At 38.1% G+C, this 12,828-nt stretch overlaps 1 protein-coding gene across 1 annotated transcript; it reads right to left on the bottom strand.

Annotated features, from left to right (window-relative positions):
* Positions 1 to 4,101: 4,101 nt before the first annotated feature.
* LOC122138184 lies at positions 4,102 to 8,379 on the bottom strand. The gene is made up of 2 exons (XM_042729131.1): positions 4,847 to 8,379; positions 4,102 to 4,720 (listed from the first exon to the last, which is right to left on the bottom strand). Exons 1-2 carry the CDS (start codon positions 5,127 to 5,129, stop codon positions 4,212 to 4,214), a joined length of 792 nt encoding a protein of 263 aa, XP_042585065.1. The 5' UTR covers positions 5,130 to 8,379; the 3' UTR covers positions 4,102 to 4,211.
* Positions 8,380 to 12,828: the final 4,449 nt, after the last annotated feature.

The raw sequence follows: 12,828 nt of genomic DNA, 5'->3' as shown, positions 1-12,828 counted from the left end.
CAGTAAGATTCATTTATGATGATCAATTTATTAATCATTAATGAATTTGAATTATGAGTTGGTCATTTAAATGTTTACTTTTTTTGTCAGTAATAAGCAGTAACTTGGAAAATATCCAGGCTTATCTGCTTGAGGGTTTGGAGCACGTCGGTTCGAGGACCTGCTGCTGCCATAAACGAGCCCCTATCGTCACTGCAAAACTTCAGTGCCTCGCTCCAGCACATCCTCAATGATCTCAGTAAGTGTCTTCCTGGCAGCCGTCTTGTACAAGGCTACTCCAAGCCAAGAATGTACATGGGTATGTGTCTATACTGCCATGCCCAGACATCTTGATGGAAGTAGAAGATGAGGGATTTGGGGATGAGGAAGAGGAGCAGGACCTCACCATCTCCCCTCTGTCTTTGATGTCCACCAAAGAAACAGTACGCTTGTGTCAGGATGTACACTCATCTTCTCAGTCCTCTCAGGACATGCCATCTGAGCCCAAAGAAGTATTTTTGCAAGCATCCTTTAACATGCCATCACTTGGAGGACATTTTCATTCTTCCTGATTGATCTTCTTTCTTCTTGTAGGTGTGCAGAGGACCAGACGGGGTTTGATTGAGTGATGAAGTTGGACAGGTATCTTGTCGAGCTCAGAGAAAAGCCTAGTCTCAGATGGGAAGATGCTAACATTGTCCAGCTTTGAGATAGTGACAAACAGGGGTTTCATATCTGTTGAGGCAAAAGTACATACTTTTGCAAGGTAGGTTCAAGGCCACCCACTCAAAAACCTCAACCTGCCATGGAAAGGACAGTCTTAATCGGTTAGTTAAACATTTGTAAAATAATGAAACATTATAGAAAGTATTATAATTATTATAATTTAATTATTATAAACATTAGTTAAACAGCTGTGATAAGGTGAAAGACTGTAAGCCTTTTATACTTTATTGTCCTTTACTTTATTTTACAGGTGCATGCTGGGGCAGGGAAAGCAGCAGATGTTTTAGCTCAAGTGCAAGGGCCCCATCCCCAGCAAAGTAAAAGAACCGATGTGCAGTCAATGTGGGCAGCCCAGGAAAAAAGTTTGGGCACCCTCTTATTCTCTGCCACAGTGGAGGGAAAGACTATGGAAGAGTGGCTGCAAGAGAGGAAAAGTAAATCCTTCATTGTAATTAGTTACATTTAATATTAATTAATGATAAATTGTATAATCATATTGTAAATATAAGAATACATTTATTTTAAATATATTTTAATGTTTTCTTTTACAGAACATTTATTTGCCTTTAATGAAGGTCATGAAAAAGTACTAAATGATTGTTCTTTATTTTAGAGCATTTATTTGCCTTCATAAAGCTCATGTTAATAGTCTTCCCCATTTTTTTTTTATTTGTATTGCTCAATATTTTACTATTTATTCCTTATTTAAATGTTCCTATTTAAAATAAATAAATGAATAGCTCAATACATTTCTTTATAAATTTGATTATAAAGATATGCAGTAAGTTAATTTAATAGCAGTTCTACCCTTAAAACATCTTTAGTTCAAACTGTCTGTTTTATAATTTTGTTCTTATTAAATGGTTCACAGAGACTAAATATAAAAACTATAATGAAATATATAAATGACAACAACTTACTAAATACAAATAAAAAAAAACTAACAAAAACAAATTATTAACAGCAGAAACCACTTAAAAACAGCTTCATTAAATATAAAAAGTATAAAGAAATATATAAACGACAACAAAATACTAAATACAAAATATTTAAAAAAAAATCTTTGTAACAACAGACAATAAACAAACAAAATAGAATGAAAACAGTATGATAAAATTAACATAGATAATAAAAGATTAAGATAAAATTACAGAGATATTTATTTATGGGGACTAAGAGCCTGCTGCTCTGCCAAAGTTCCACAGTGTTGCCCTCATAACTGCTTCAAAAGGAGTTGCCACCATACTGTGCGTGCCCATCATTTTTAGATTTTGGCTGCTAACACAAATAGCAAGTTTGCAGTTTGTATTTCTTTGGTCTGTTTCAAGGGAGGCCTTGTGCAATGGTTTCCTCTCTCTATTTTTTCCACCAGTTGTCTGCGGCTGTGATCCTCTTCTGCTAAGAAAGCCACTGAGAAACAGTCTTTCCAGATGCAGTGGCACAGAAACTTTTTCTTCCGAAGAAACCGACCAAACTCAGTCTCTTTGGCTGTCTAATCTGCAGGGATATCCAGTTGGATCTATAAGCATGCATATATATATATATATATATATATATATATATATATATATATATATATATATATATATATATATATATATATATATATATATATATATATATATATATATATATAATATATATATATATATGCTTTCAATTAATTATTTTACATTCATTCAGTTCATTCATTCTGTCTGAATTTTTCACGACATTCTTGCTCTCTTTGATATTACAGGAGGCAAAAAGGCCTGAAAGCACTTCCTTCTGAAAGAACAAGTTAAAATCAGTTGCTCCATGTAATTTGTACACTAAAAAATGTTGACCTTGTAGTTCTTTCTGACAGTGTCTGACAGTTGAGGTTCTTTTCGGGATGTGTGAACAGAACCCCCCTCCCCACCCCCTCCACTGATCTTTGCTTGACCTTTGATGGGTGTCAGACTCAGAACAATAGCATTCCGACACCACGGCACACCATGGGTGACCTTGTCAGACTTGTGTGATGTACCTTGCATCAAAGATCTTGTTTGTACAGTCAGGTTTTTGGACATCACACCTTTCCCTCTGCTCTGTAGAAAAAAAGTAACACTTTAAATGAACTTTAATAAACTTTGACTTGGTTTGTCTGTGTGTTTAAACAGGTTCTCTTAGCAAAGTTGATGAGGGAGCACTGTCTCTGCAACAGTGTCTCTATGATATATCACACACTATGTGAACTATATAATGCGGACTGGATAAAGAGGTCACTGCAATAATTCACTGCATGTGACCGGTTAGGGCATCACACCTTCATCACTCATGTCATCTCTACCAACCTCCAAGTGGCTCCTGCTGTATATGGCCAGGCAGAGGATGTCCAATCCCAGTATGGTGAGCTCAACTCTGCATTTGGGTCCATCCTAAAGATTACACATTGCACTTGGCATGGAGGAGACCGTGCAGCTGATTGGAGAGATACTGGAGGCCTTCATAGACACCAGGGAAATCATCAGTCTCTGCTTGGTGGATCAGGAGAGGATGGCTGTCATCTGGGACACCCAAAAGTGGCATCTGTCTTGCATCCAGGACCCTTCTTAGCAGCTGTCTTGTACAAGTATACTTAAAGCTGAGAGAGTACACAAGTATGTTTCTATAACATCATGCTTTGATGCTTTCTTTGTAGCACACCGATTTCTGTTTTAACACACTTTTAAATATATAATTTAAAAATAAAATAAAATAAAAATATTTTTTTGTCAGGCGAGCTCATCGGGGTGGAGTATCTGTGCTCTCAGCAGTCCTGGAAGTTCAGGGAGAACTTTGGCCAGGACACAGATGCCCAGCTGTTCAGCTAATGTGGGCAGCCAAGAAAAAGAAATCATCTGTGCCACGGGGAAAAACTGTGGCTACAAAATGAGAAATTAAGGAAATCCTTCATTGTAGATAATTACATTTAATATGTATTATATAAATGAAATATATCTAATAATAAATAAGTATTTTTTTTGCAATTGCATTGTAAATATGTAAATAATTATTTTTTTGTAAATATCTTATACTTTTGTCTGCCTTTAATAAAGCTCATGTAAATATGAAATAATGGCTCATTTTAGAACATTTGCCTTCATAAGTCATGTAAACTTTCTCGCCTAATCTATTTGTATTGCTCAGTATTTTTATATTTATCAGCATAATTTAAAATAAATATTTTAGAAAATTGTTATATAGATTTTAAAATAAACTTGAATATACAAGTGTAGTAATTTGAAATAGTTTAATAGTAGTTTTATGCTTTCAAGCACAGTCTGTTTGCATTTACAGTTTTATTAAATATTTCACACTGAAAACAAAATATAGAAAGTGTTATATAAAATGTATAAATGTAAACAAACTAAAGTAAAAACAAGAACACCATGCACAAATTCTTTAAAAATGAACAGTTCTTAAAAATGTTTACAATTCTTTAAAAATGGAAAACAGCAAAAACTGTGCACAAACAAACAGTATTACAAAATTGCAAGAAATTGCTATTTAATACGAGAAAGAGCGCGTTGCTCTGTCAGCCAAAGCTCCACAGTTTTCCCCTCATATGTGCTGCAGAAGGTTTTGCCAGCGTATCGTGAGTGCCCATAATGCTTTGTTTTTGGCTGCTGGCACAGCTGACAGGTATATGGTTTGCATGTCTTCCTCCTCGAGGCGGTTGTCTGTGACACATTACTCAAATTGTCTGTACCTGCCATCCTCTTCTGCTCCGAGAGCCACTGTGTTACGCTTTTTCCAGCCGAAGTGGCACAGAAACTCTTTCCTTTGTAAAAACTGTGTCCAAACTCCAGTCTCTTTGGCTGTCTGCACAGCCTGCAGGTAAATCTCTTTGGATCTGCTCGTCGTGCGATAGCTTTGCCATGCATCAGGGCCTTTTTGTCCTCTTCAGCCCTCTTTTTTCTTCTCCAGACCGTGGTCGTTGGCACCCGTTTAAGGGCTGTATCGGCTACAGCAGTTGGTGGAGGGACCACAGCAAGGGATGCACACGGGGGAACTACGAAAAAAAATCAAAAACTAAAATTATTTAGGACATATGTACATTGTATTATTGCATTTAATTCATTCATTCAATTTTTTTTTTTTTTTTTTTGTACTTAAATTCATAGTTTTAAAATCTTACCTGACACTTTCACATTTTTCAGCACTGGAGGCCACTGCCTCCACGGGGAGTCTTGAGGAGAAGACTCTCTCTCCAGGCTTTTCCTGAACAGTCTCCTCCTCTCATGTTCCTCTGGTGAAATCACAGGAGGCCAGTGAGGTTGGCAGAATTTAGAGTTCCTTTCTGATCTTTTGGAAGCTTCTGCCTGCCAGACTCGTAAAGCAGTTTGGTCCATGTCTGTTTCAAGCCTCTGTCGCAACCTCTCCCTCCGTTCTCTCTCCTCTTGGAGATAACAGGAGGCCATCTCCTTCTTTGTGGAGCCATGATATTTTTTTTTTTCAAAGGAAATGCACAAATAGGCTAATGCTGGTCCTTGAAAGCACTCTGGTCACTATAATCAAACTGGTTGATATTTGCCACAGCACTTGTACTCAGGTAGATGGGTGGAGCCCAGGTGTGCGAGGGGCCACAGGGGGGCCAACAGAGAAGACTGTTCTGAATCAGGATGAATTGTTTCAGTCCTGCATCGCTCCCATTGGCCGAAAATCATCCTCGCATTCTGGGTGAAAGGCATGTTCAGCTCTAATCAAAAACAGTAAATATTATTTTTTTTTGCTCCGAGCAGTAAAAAAGACTGCTCTTTTCCATAAGAAATAATGGATTGTCCAATTTAACTGTGCATGTTTGCTTTCTTGATCACCCTTTCTGTGCACATACAGCAAGTCAACATATTTAACCCTTTCTCGTGCTTTATCTGCCTTTTTAAAAGTGTTATTGGCGAATTATCAAGGGTAATAAGGATACTTTTGTTAGTTTACCGTTTTACCTCTCTAAAATTCCTATATGAAACAAATATTGTTTCATTTATTATCTACAGATCTCTTTATAAATTCTCTGTTTTCTCTTTGCGTGTAATGCATGCAGAAGTGGTGGGAAAAATAGGGATAACACAGAGACTCCTTTTCAATATATATTAAAGAAGTTTAATTCATGAACTTCATAGACGCAAGCCATTTTTCCCGTCTTTTAAATGTGTAACGCACGCAGAAGCGTGTACTAGATTGGTTTGACCCTTTTAAGTTTTCTGCTGCAAATCATTAACAAAGATAACAAGAAAATTAGATTCGATTAAAAACTTTGTTTTTTATCTTTACCATAATCTACAAAAGAGTCCAGTGCCTCGACTTAATTTGATTCACTCAAGTCTGCCACTCTCGCTGTAAGAAATAAATGTGAAATATCAGAAAAAGTACTGGCAGCTCATCACCGGGACATAATGCATTGATTTTACGGACATTTGTGTTAACTCTAAAATACAGGCAAAACACCTGTAATAAACAAACAAGGAAAATTGCTTTAAATTATTTCAGTGCACTGTGCCCTTTTTACAGATTTTTTTAAAGAGTGCTTGATAAATGTATACATTCAAATACATTTGATAGATATTTTCTTTCGTTTATGGGGTTTTGCAGTGCATTGTTTATCATAGTATCTAGTGTATTGCTTTACGGTTGCAGAATGGACAGCAAACCTAATTTGCGTGTGGAAGCTGGAGAACTGGTGCTCAGAGCATCTCAGGGCGCAGGCACTGCAGAGAAAGTCCACATTTCTCAAGTGGCTAAAGTGAAACCTTTTGTGCTGAAACCCTGAGGCCCCTTAAATATAAATTCATGCAGAAATGGCAGAGAAATAAGGGGGTAATACTGAGCTGTTCATTTGAACCTTGACTCACTTTATGTTAGTTTTCTGCTGGCTAAAAGGAAGCCCTTTCGGTCTGTGCTGGATGCGGCCAAGATCAGGGTCATCAAAAGTGGATGGGATTCTTTTGATGACCTACTGCTGGCAAGACAAAGTGCCATCCAGTTTGGTCAATACAGGAATAAAACCTTCAAGTGGCTGCTAAAAAAACCTCCTTGGCTACTCTCTCATGGTCCTGTCTGGACATCAGCGGGAGCATGAGGCTGACAGACTGGACTGAGAGATGCCTTTTAAAGTACACCTGCACATTCAAACGGGTCACAGAGTCCATCAGAGTGCCAGGCAGAGAGAGACAGAGAGACATGTTACCTGGCTGTGAGGGTGACTGTCTGATGGACTTTGGGATGCAAAAGAACAGCACCTACAAAGAGATGAGGCTACAGACAGGGAGAAAATGTGTTATACATGTCTATGCCTCGTGATTTATTTACTGTGTTTGCTATTTGTTTATACGGTTTTGTTTAACTTATAATCATTCATATTATTTTATTGTAGGGCTATACATTTCTTGTGCAGCTATGGAGACATGCTCAGTTGATCATATGTGATCACAAATAACATCATAATTGTAGTGATAACTGTCTTCTTGTCCGTCTGCTTGACTATAATAGTTGTGTTGTTCACAGTATTTCCACCACCTTCAACGCTGATCTGCTTGACTCACTGACTGCTGTGATTGTGGATGCCAAACTGCAGACGGTTCAGTCAGTGACTGACATATTGTGTGCTCTACAAGACAGTGAGGCGGGTGCTGACTGGTATTTCCTGAAAGCAGAATACCTGGAGTTTCAGCACTGCATCGAGAAGCTGGCCGTGTGGTCCTATGACATCCTGGATCAGCTGGATCTGGTGCACCGCGGATGTTTCCAGCAACCCTCTTTACAGGTGAATCATGAAAGAATTGGTTTTATTATAGGCAAAAATGAATAGGCATGTGCAATTAAGTAATGAAATTTTTAACAACTATGCTGTAATGGAAATAATACAATTTTTTATTTTTACTTCAATATTGTTTTGTAATAGTGTTACAATTTACAGCATGTAATGTAACATAGTTCTTTTTTAAGTTTCTTTCAAAAGACTCTGTCTGAGGTTCTTCTCAGGATGTGTAAACGACCTCCATTGATCTTTGCTTGACCTTTGATGGGTGTCAGACTCAACAACACCACGACACACTGTGGGGGACCTTGCCAGACTTCTGTGAAGTCCCTTGCATCAAAGATCTTGTTTGTACAGTCAGTTGTGTTTTTTTGGTCTGGGATACATCACACCTTTCCCTCTGCACTGCTAAAAGGGAACTCTTTTAAATGAACTTTAATAAACTTTGGCTTGGTTGTCTGTGTGTTTAAACAGGTTTTCTTGTGATATACATGTGGCAAAGCTGATGAGGGAGCGTTCTCTATGCTGTATCACAAACTGTGTGAACAACATAGTGATGACTATGTAAAGATGTCCCTGCAATACCTTGCTGCATGTGACCGGTTAGGGCATCACATGCCACCAGCCATGCAGTCTGTACTGACCACCAAGTGGCTCATCTATGACCAGATGTCAAGTATTGTGAGCTCTGTCTTTAGGTGCATCCTGAAGATGGACTTTACAAAAAAATGTAACAATCATAGACCATTTTAAATACAAATGTATGTGTATCTCCATTTGATTCTTAACTCCGATTACATGTACAGTCGATATGGACAGGCCAGAAAGAGTTTGGGCACACAAAAACTGTGGAAGAGTGGCTGCAAAGAGATGAGAAATGAAGGAAATACTTCCCTGTAAATAGCTATTTATTTGTATATGTGATTTATATATAAAATGTCCTTTATTCTTTTTCTCTGTAATTTGCATATTGTTGTTTTTACTTAAAATCATTTATCTGCCTTGAATGTAAACTGTCTTACATTTGTTTTATTTGCATTGTTCTATTTATTTATTAGCAATTTAATGTTCCATTTTTTTTTAAATAAACTATTATATAGTTTAAAAAAAATGATTATAAAAGGTGTGCAGTTATGTTGGATTCCTTTAATAGAAATTCTAACCTTAAAACTATTTTTAAGTCAAACACATTCTGTTTTTAGTCAGGCATGGAGAGAAGTCTCCTGTCATTTTCCTCTGAGGAAATCTGAGGACAAAAGTGCAGGGAGTAGGATGGATGCTCTGAAAAATACATCCAGCAGAGGAACCAACAGAACCTTAGGGCTTCTGGGGGAAAAAATTAAAAAATCTTCTGCAACCCAACTTGCTGTCAGACACCCTGCATTCTCCAGCTTCACCTCCTTCCACCCAAAGCTCACATTCTGAACCAGCCACAGCACATGGTGAGTTTTTAGATTGGTTCCTGATGACATTCTATGCACATTCAAATGTAATTTTGAATTGTAATGTGTTATTTCAAATGTACTTTTTATGAGCAAACTGATGAAGATCACTGGTTTGGCCATTGAAAAATGAATCCATGCTTGAAATCCACATTCTGCCTGCTTTGGCCTGTGCTCAGATAATCTTATGTGATTGATCACAAATATGTTTACTAAGATCATAGTGTTACATAACCACAACCGTCTTCAAACTGCATCTTGCTTGCATCCAGGACCCTTCTGGAGTGCAGCTGAGGATCCACTTTCCTGGAGTCCTTCCAAAACCACCTCAATCACTTCATACCTGGTAAGATGTGTGATTTTAGTGTTGTGTAATCATAACCATCCTCAAATTTAAAATTCTTGTGTTGACGATCTAATTTCCCGAACTTCCACCACCTTTAGCACCGATCTGCTTGATTCGCTTGGAGCAGACGGCCACTTAAAGGCTGACATCAGTAGCTCCTGAGGTACAATTTTCACAACAGAAGTGTGCCTTTGTCTCATCAGTAAATATTCAAGAATGTTTATTGATATATTAGAGATTTTTGTGTGTCTAGGTTGTTCTTGGCAAGGCCAATAACCATAACAGCTGGTTAGTTCCTGACTACAGAATACTTGGTGTCAGTGTTGCCATAAGACGCTGGCCGTGTGGTCCTATGACATCCTGGACTGGCTGAATCCGGCTCATCAAATGATGTTTCCAGCAATCCTCACTTACTGGTGGTGAGTCATGAATTTTTTTCTTATTATAAGCAAAAATTCATAAGCAGTGAGCTCGTGTATGAACTGTGTTCCGACTGACATGGTCCCTATACAGTGTTCATTGCTCCCCACTCCCTGAGCAGGGGAAATCTGTTGAAGTTTACCTCACTTTGGAACATTAATTCACGGATTTGTGCTGCACAACGTCTTCACACACGGACAAGAGTGACATCATATACCTCTGTAAATAAATACAATTTAAATTCACATCTCGCACACTTCAAATGGAACACATACGTTCGCTTCGAACTGGAATCATGGCGGAATATCCTGTGATGTCCACTTCACACTTACGTTCCAATAGAACAAATGTCTGAAATAAGAGAAACACAAAATGTGGAGAGCAGGGGGACGTGAGGACTGGAATTGAGAACCGCTGATATAAACACACTATTTTGCTTTTGTAGTCCTTTCAAAAGACACTGTGTCTGCCAGTTGAGGTTTTATTCAGGATGTGTAAACAACCCCCGTAACTGATCCTTGCTTGACCTTTGATGAATGTCAGAATTAGAACTAACACTCCAACACTATGACACAATGTGATTGACCTTGTCAGATTTTGAAGAATCTGAGTTTGTACGGTTTTCTTATTTGCCCAGGAAACATCACACCTTTCCCTCTGCTCTGAAAAAAGTAACACCTTTTAATGAACTTTAATAAACTTAACAGGTTCTGTTGTGATAGCTGATGAGGGAGCACACTCTCTGCAATCGCATCACTATGCTAGAATCACAAACTGCCTGAACTACATAGTGAGGACTACATGAAGACTTCCTTGCGATACAACCAGATCTCCGATCCAAGTTTGATAAACTTTTGATCCTGAAGATGGGCTTTACAAAATACTTATCATAGCAATTTTATGTTACATTATATTATTAACTGTACATCTACATTTGACTCTTAGATGTAAGCCATGTTTGCTTTCTAACAATAGGTGGCCAAAAACCTTGTGGAAGCTGCTGCTGGGACTGTAGCCTGCCTGCATTTTTGTGTTGGATGAGGGAGATGTGACCATTCTGAAGATGCCAGGGAAACCATAGGCCTCCCCTTGATGGACCAGGAGAGGATGGATGTCATCTGGGACAACCAAAGGTGTAATCTTCCTTGCATCCATGACTATCCTGGAGTATAGTTGTACACTCAGACAAGAAGCATTTCAAAGGGAGGGCTCGCTCTTCCTGTCTACCACTGCGCTCGAGGCTCCACATCCCTGGTCTGAAGTCCTTCCACAACCACATCAACTAGTTCATAACCGATTAATCTTCATAAAGATTATGCATGCACAACTCAAGGTGTTTTGTGACTATTTGTTTTATGTCATTTGTAATCATATTGTTAATGTTAAATGTCTGATCAGGAACGAGTGCTATTCTTGGGGGTGTTCCAGAAAGCAATGTTAAATTTTCCATCACATATGTGACCTTGCACCACAAAACCAGTCATAAGGGTCAGTTTTTTAGAAATCGAGATTTATACATCTCTGGGTGGTGTAGTACATCTGAAAGCTAATGGCTAAATGGCTTTAAGAAAAGGAAGATTTCCTCGTGTTATCTCCAAAGTAGAAGGTAAATGTAGTGAGACGTTCTGGCAGAGACTTAAAAAGCCACTCAAATTCTTTTTTCCATGTGCACTACTTTCTGTGGCCCCTCCATCTGCTATGGCGGATGACATGAAGAGAACTTTAAGTATGGGAACACCACTGCAGAATCCAAAAGGATATCTTTGCAGGCAAAGTGGTTGGATTCTGGACACATTTTTCCAGAAGGGGAAGTGTCTGTGCCACTGCAGCTGGAAAAGCATTAACAGAATGGCTGTCTGAGCAGAAGAGGGTGATGTTATAGACAATGTGAGTGATATCATGCCTCTGACAACTAGCTGAAGGACGAAAAAGAGAGCTGAAGCCTATGCACAAGGCCTCACTTAAAAACGAGGAAAGAAATGTAAGCCATTACCAAGCAACAACCTGTGCCAGCAGCCAAAAACTAAAGACTAAAGGCAGTCATGATTCACTAGTAAAACCTCTGCAGCACTTATAAGAGGAAAACAGTGGAGCTTTGGCTGGCAGAATAACAGCTCTTGTTGGGACTCATAGTTATATCTTTATAACTGTATATTTTTTGTTTGAAATCAGTTTTCACTTTTAATAAAAATATGCATACAGTTTTAAATATTTCTATTTTAAATATCTTGGTTTCTGTCTTTCTTTGCCTTTATATATTTTGCTTTTTATATTTCATTGTTTTAATTGTGAAGTTAAAAAAATTCTAAAAACAGAGCGGGTGTATTCACTCTTTGACAGATTAATAGCATTTACTGTTGAACTTAGTACATTTTCTGTAAAAAGTTTGTAAAATGCTTTTACTGAGGGCATGGTGACCCCCTCAGGCCACATGTAGAAATAAAAGAGTGTCTCTTGCATTCTGTGATGAGTGCAACCAATACACAACTTTGGAATAGAAATAGTTTCTGACTGGAGAGCAATCAGCCCATTTCTTTTTCAGCCGGAGCTCCTCTATCGGATCAAACAGTGTGCTGTTGATCAAACTACAATGCAGCACAGTTCTAGTCTGTTATACACAGCGAAAAGATGAGATATATTTTCAGAAGTGGATCCGAATGACTTGTGTTATGTGTCTGTTTGCTCTTGGGAAGCTGTTTGTGGAAGGATTATTGGCATTTAAAAATCAAGTGTGGGCTGGATGTTTGAAGTCAGATTTCTAAAGCTTTGCTGGCAAGGTTTCATCGCACAAATCAATTTCTATGCACACACACACACCGAAGACGTTAAGATGAAAACACCAGTATTTGTTTAATTAACTGGTTTGCTCCCAGTTGTGTGAACTTGAGGCATTTCTTCCGTGACAGAACCTTTTAAATAAACAAATGGTTCTCGGGCATCACTCATAATGCTCGTTTTTGCGTGCACGTGTCTGAAAATAGCTGTTGTGTTTCTGATAGCACGGAAAGGGCGTTTTGAGAACCTATTTTATTTATTATTATTTATTTTTTTTTAAATGAAAGAATCGCCCAAGTTCAGTACTAAGCTTTAGGATAGCCGGTAGCGTGCTATTATCTCATTTCGAATAGCGTATTCCTTCATGTTATGCTTTAAAAAAA

This window comes from Cyprinus carpio, chromosome B8 (assembly GCF_018340385.1).
Source record: "Cyprinus carpio isolate SPL01 chromosome B8, ASM1834038v1, whole genome shotgun sequence".
Classification (NCBI taxonomy): Eukaryota; Metazoa; Chordata; class Actinopteri; order Cypriniformes; family Cyprinidae; genus Cyprinus; species Cyprinus carpio.
This window is presented reverse-complemented; position numbering and strand designations above follow the sequence as displayed.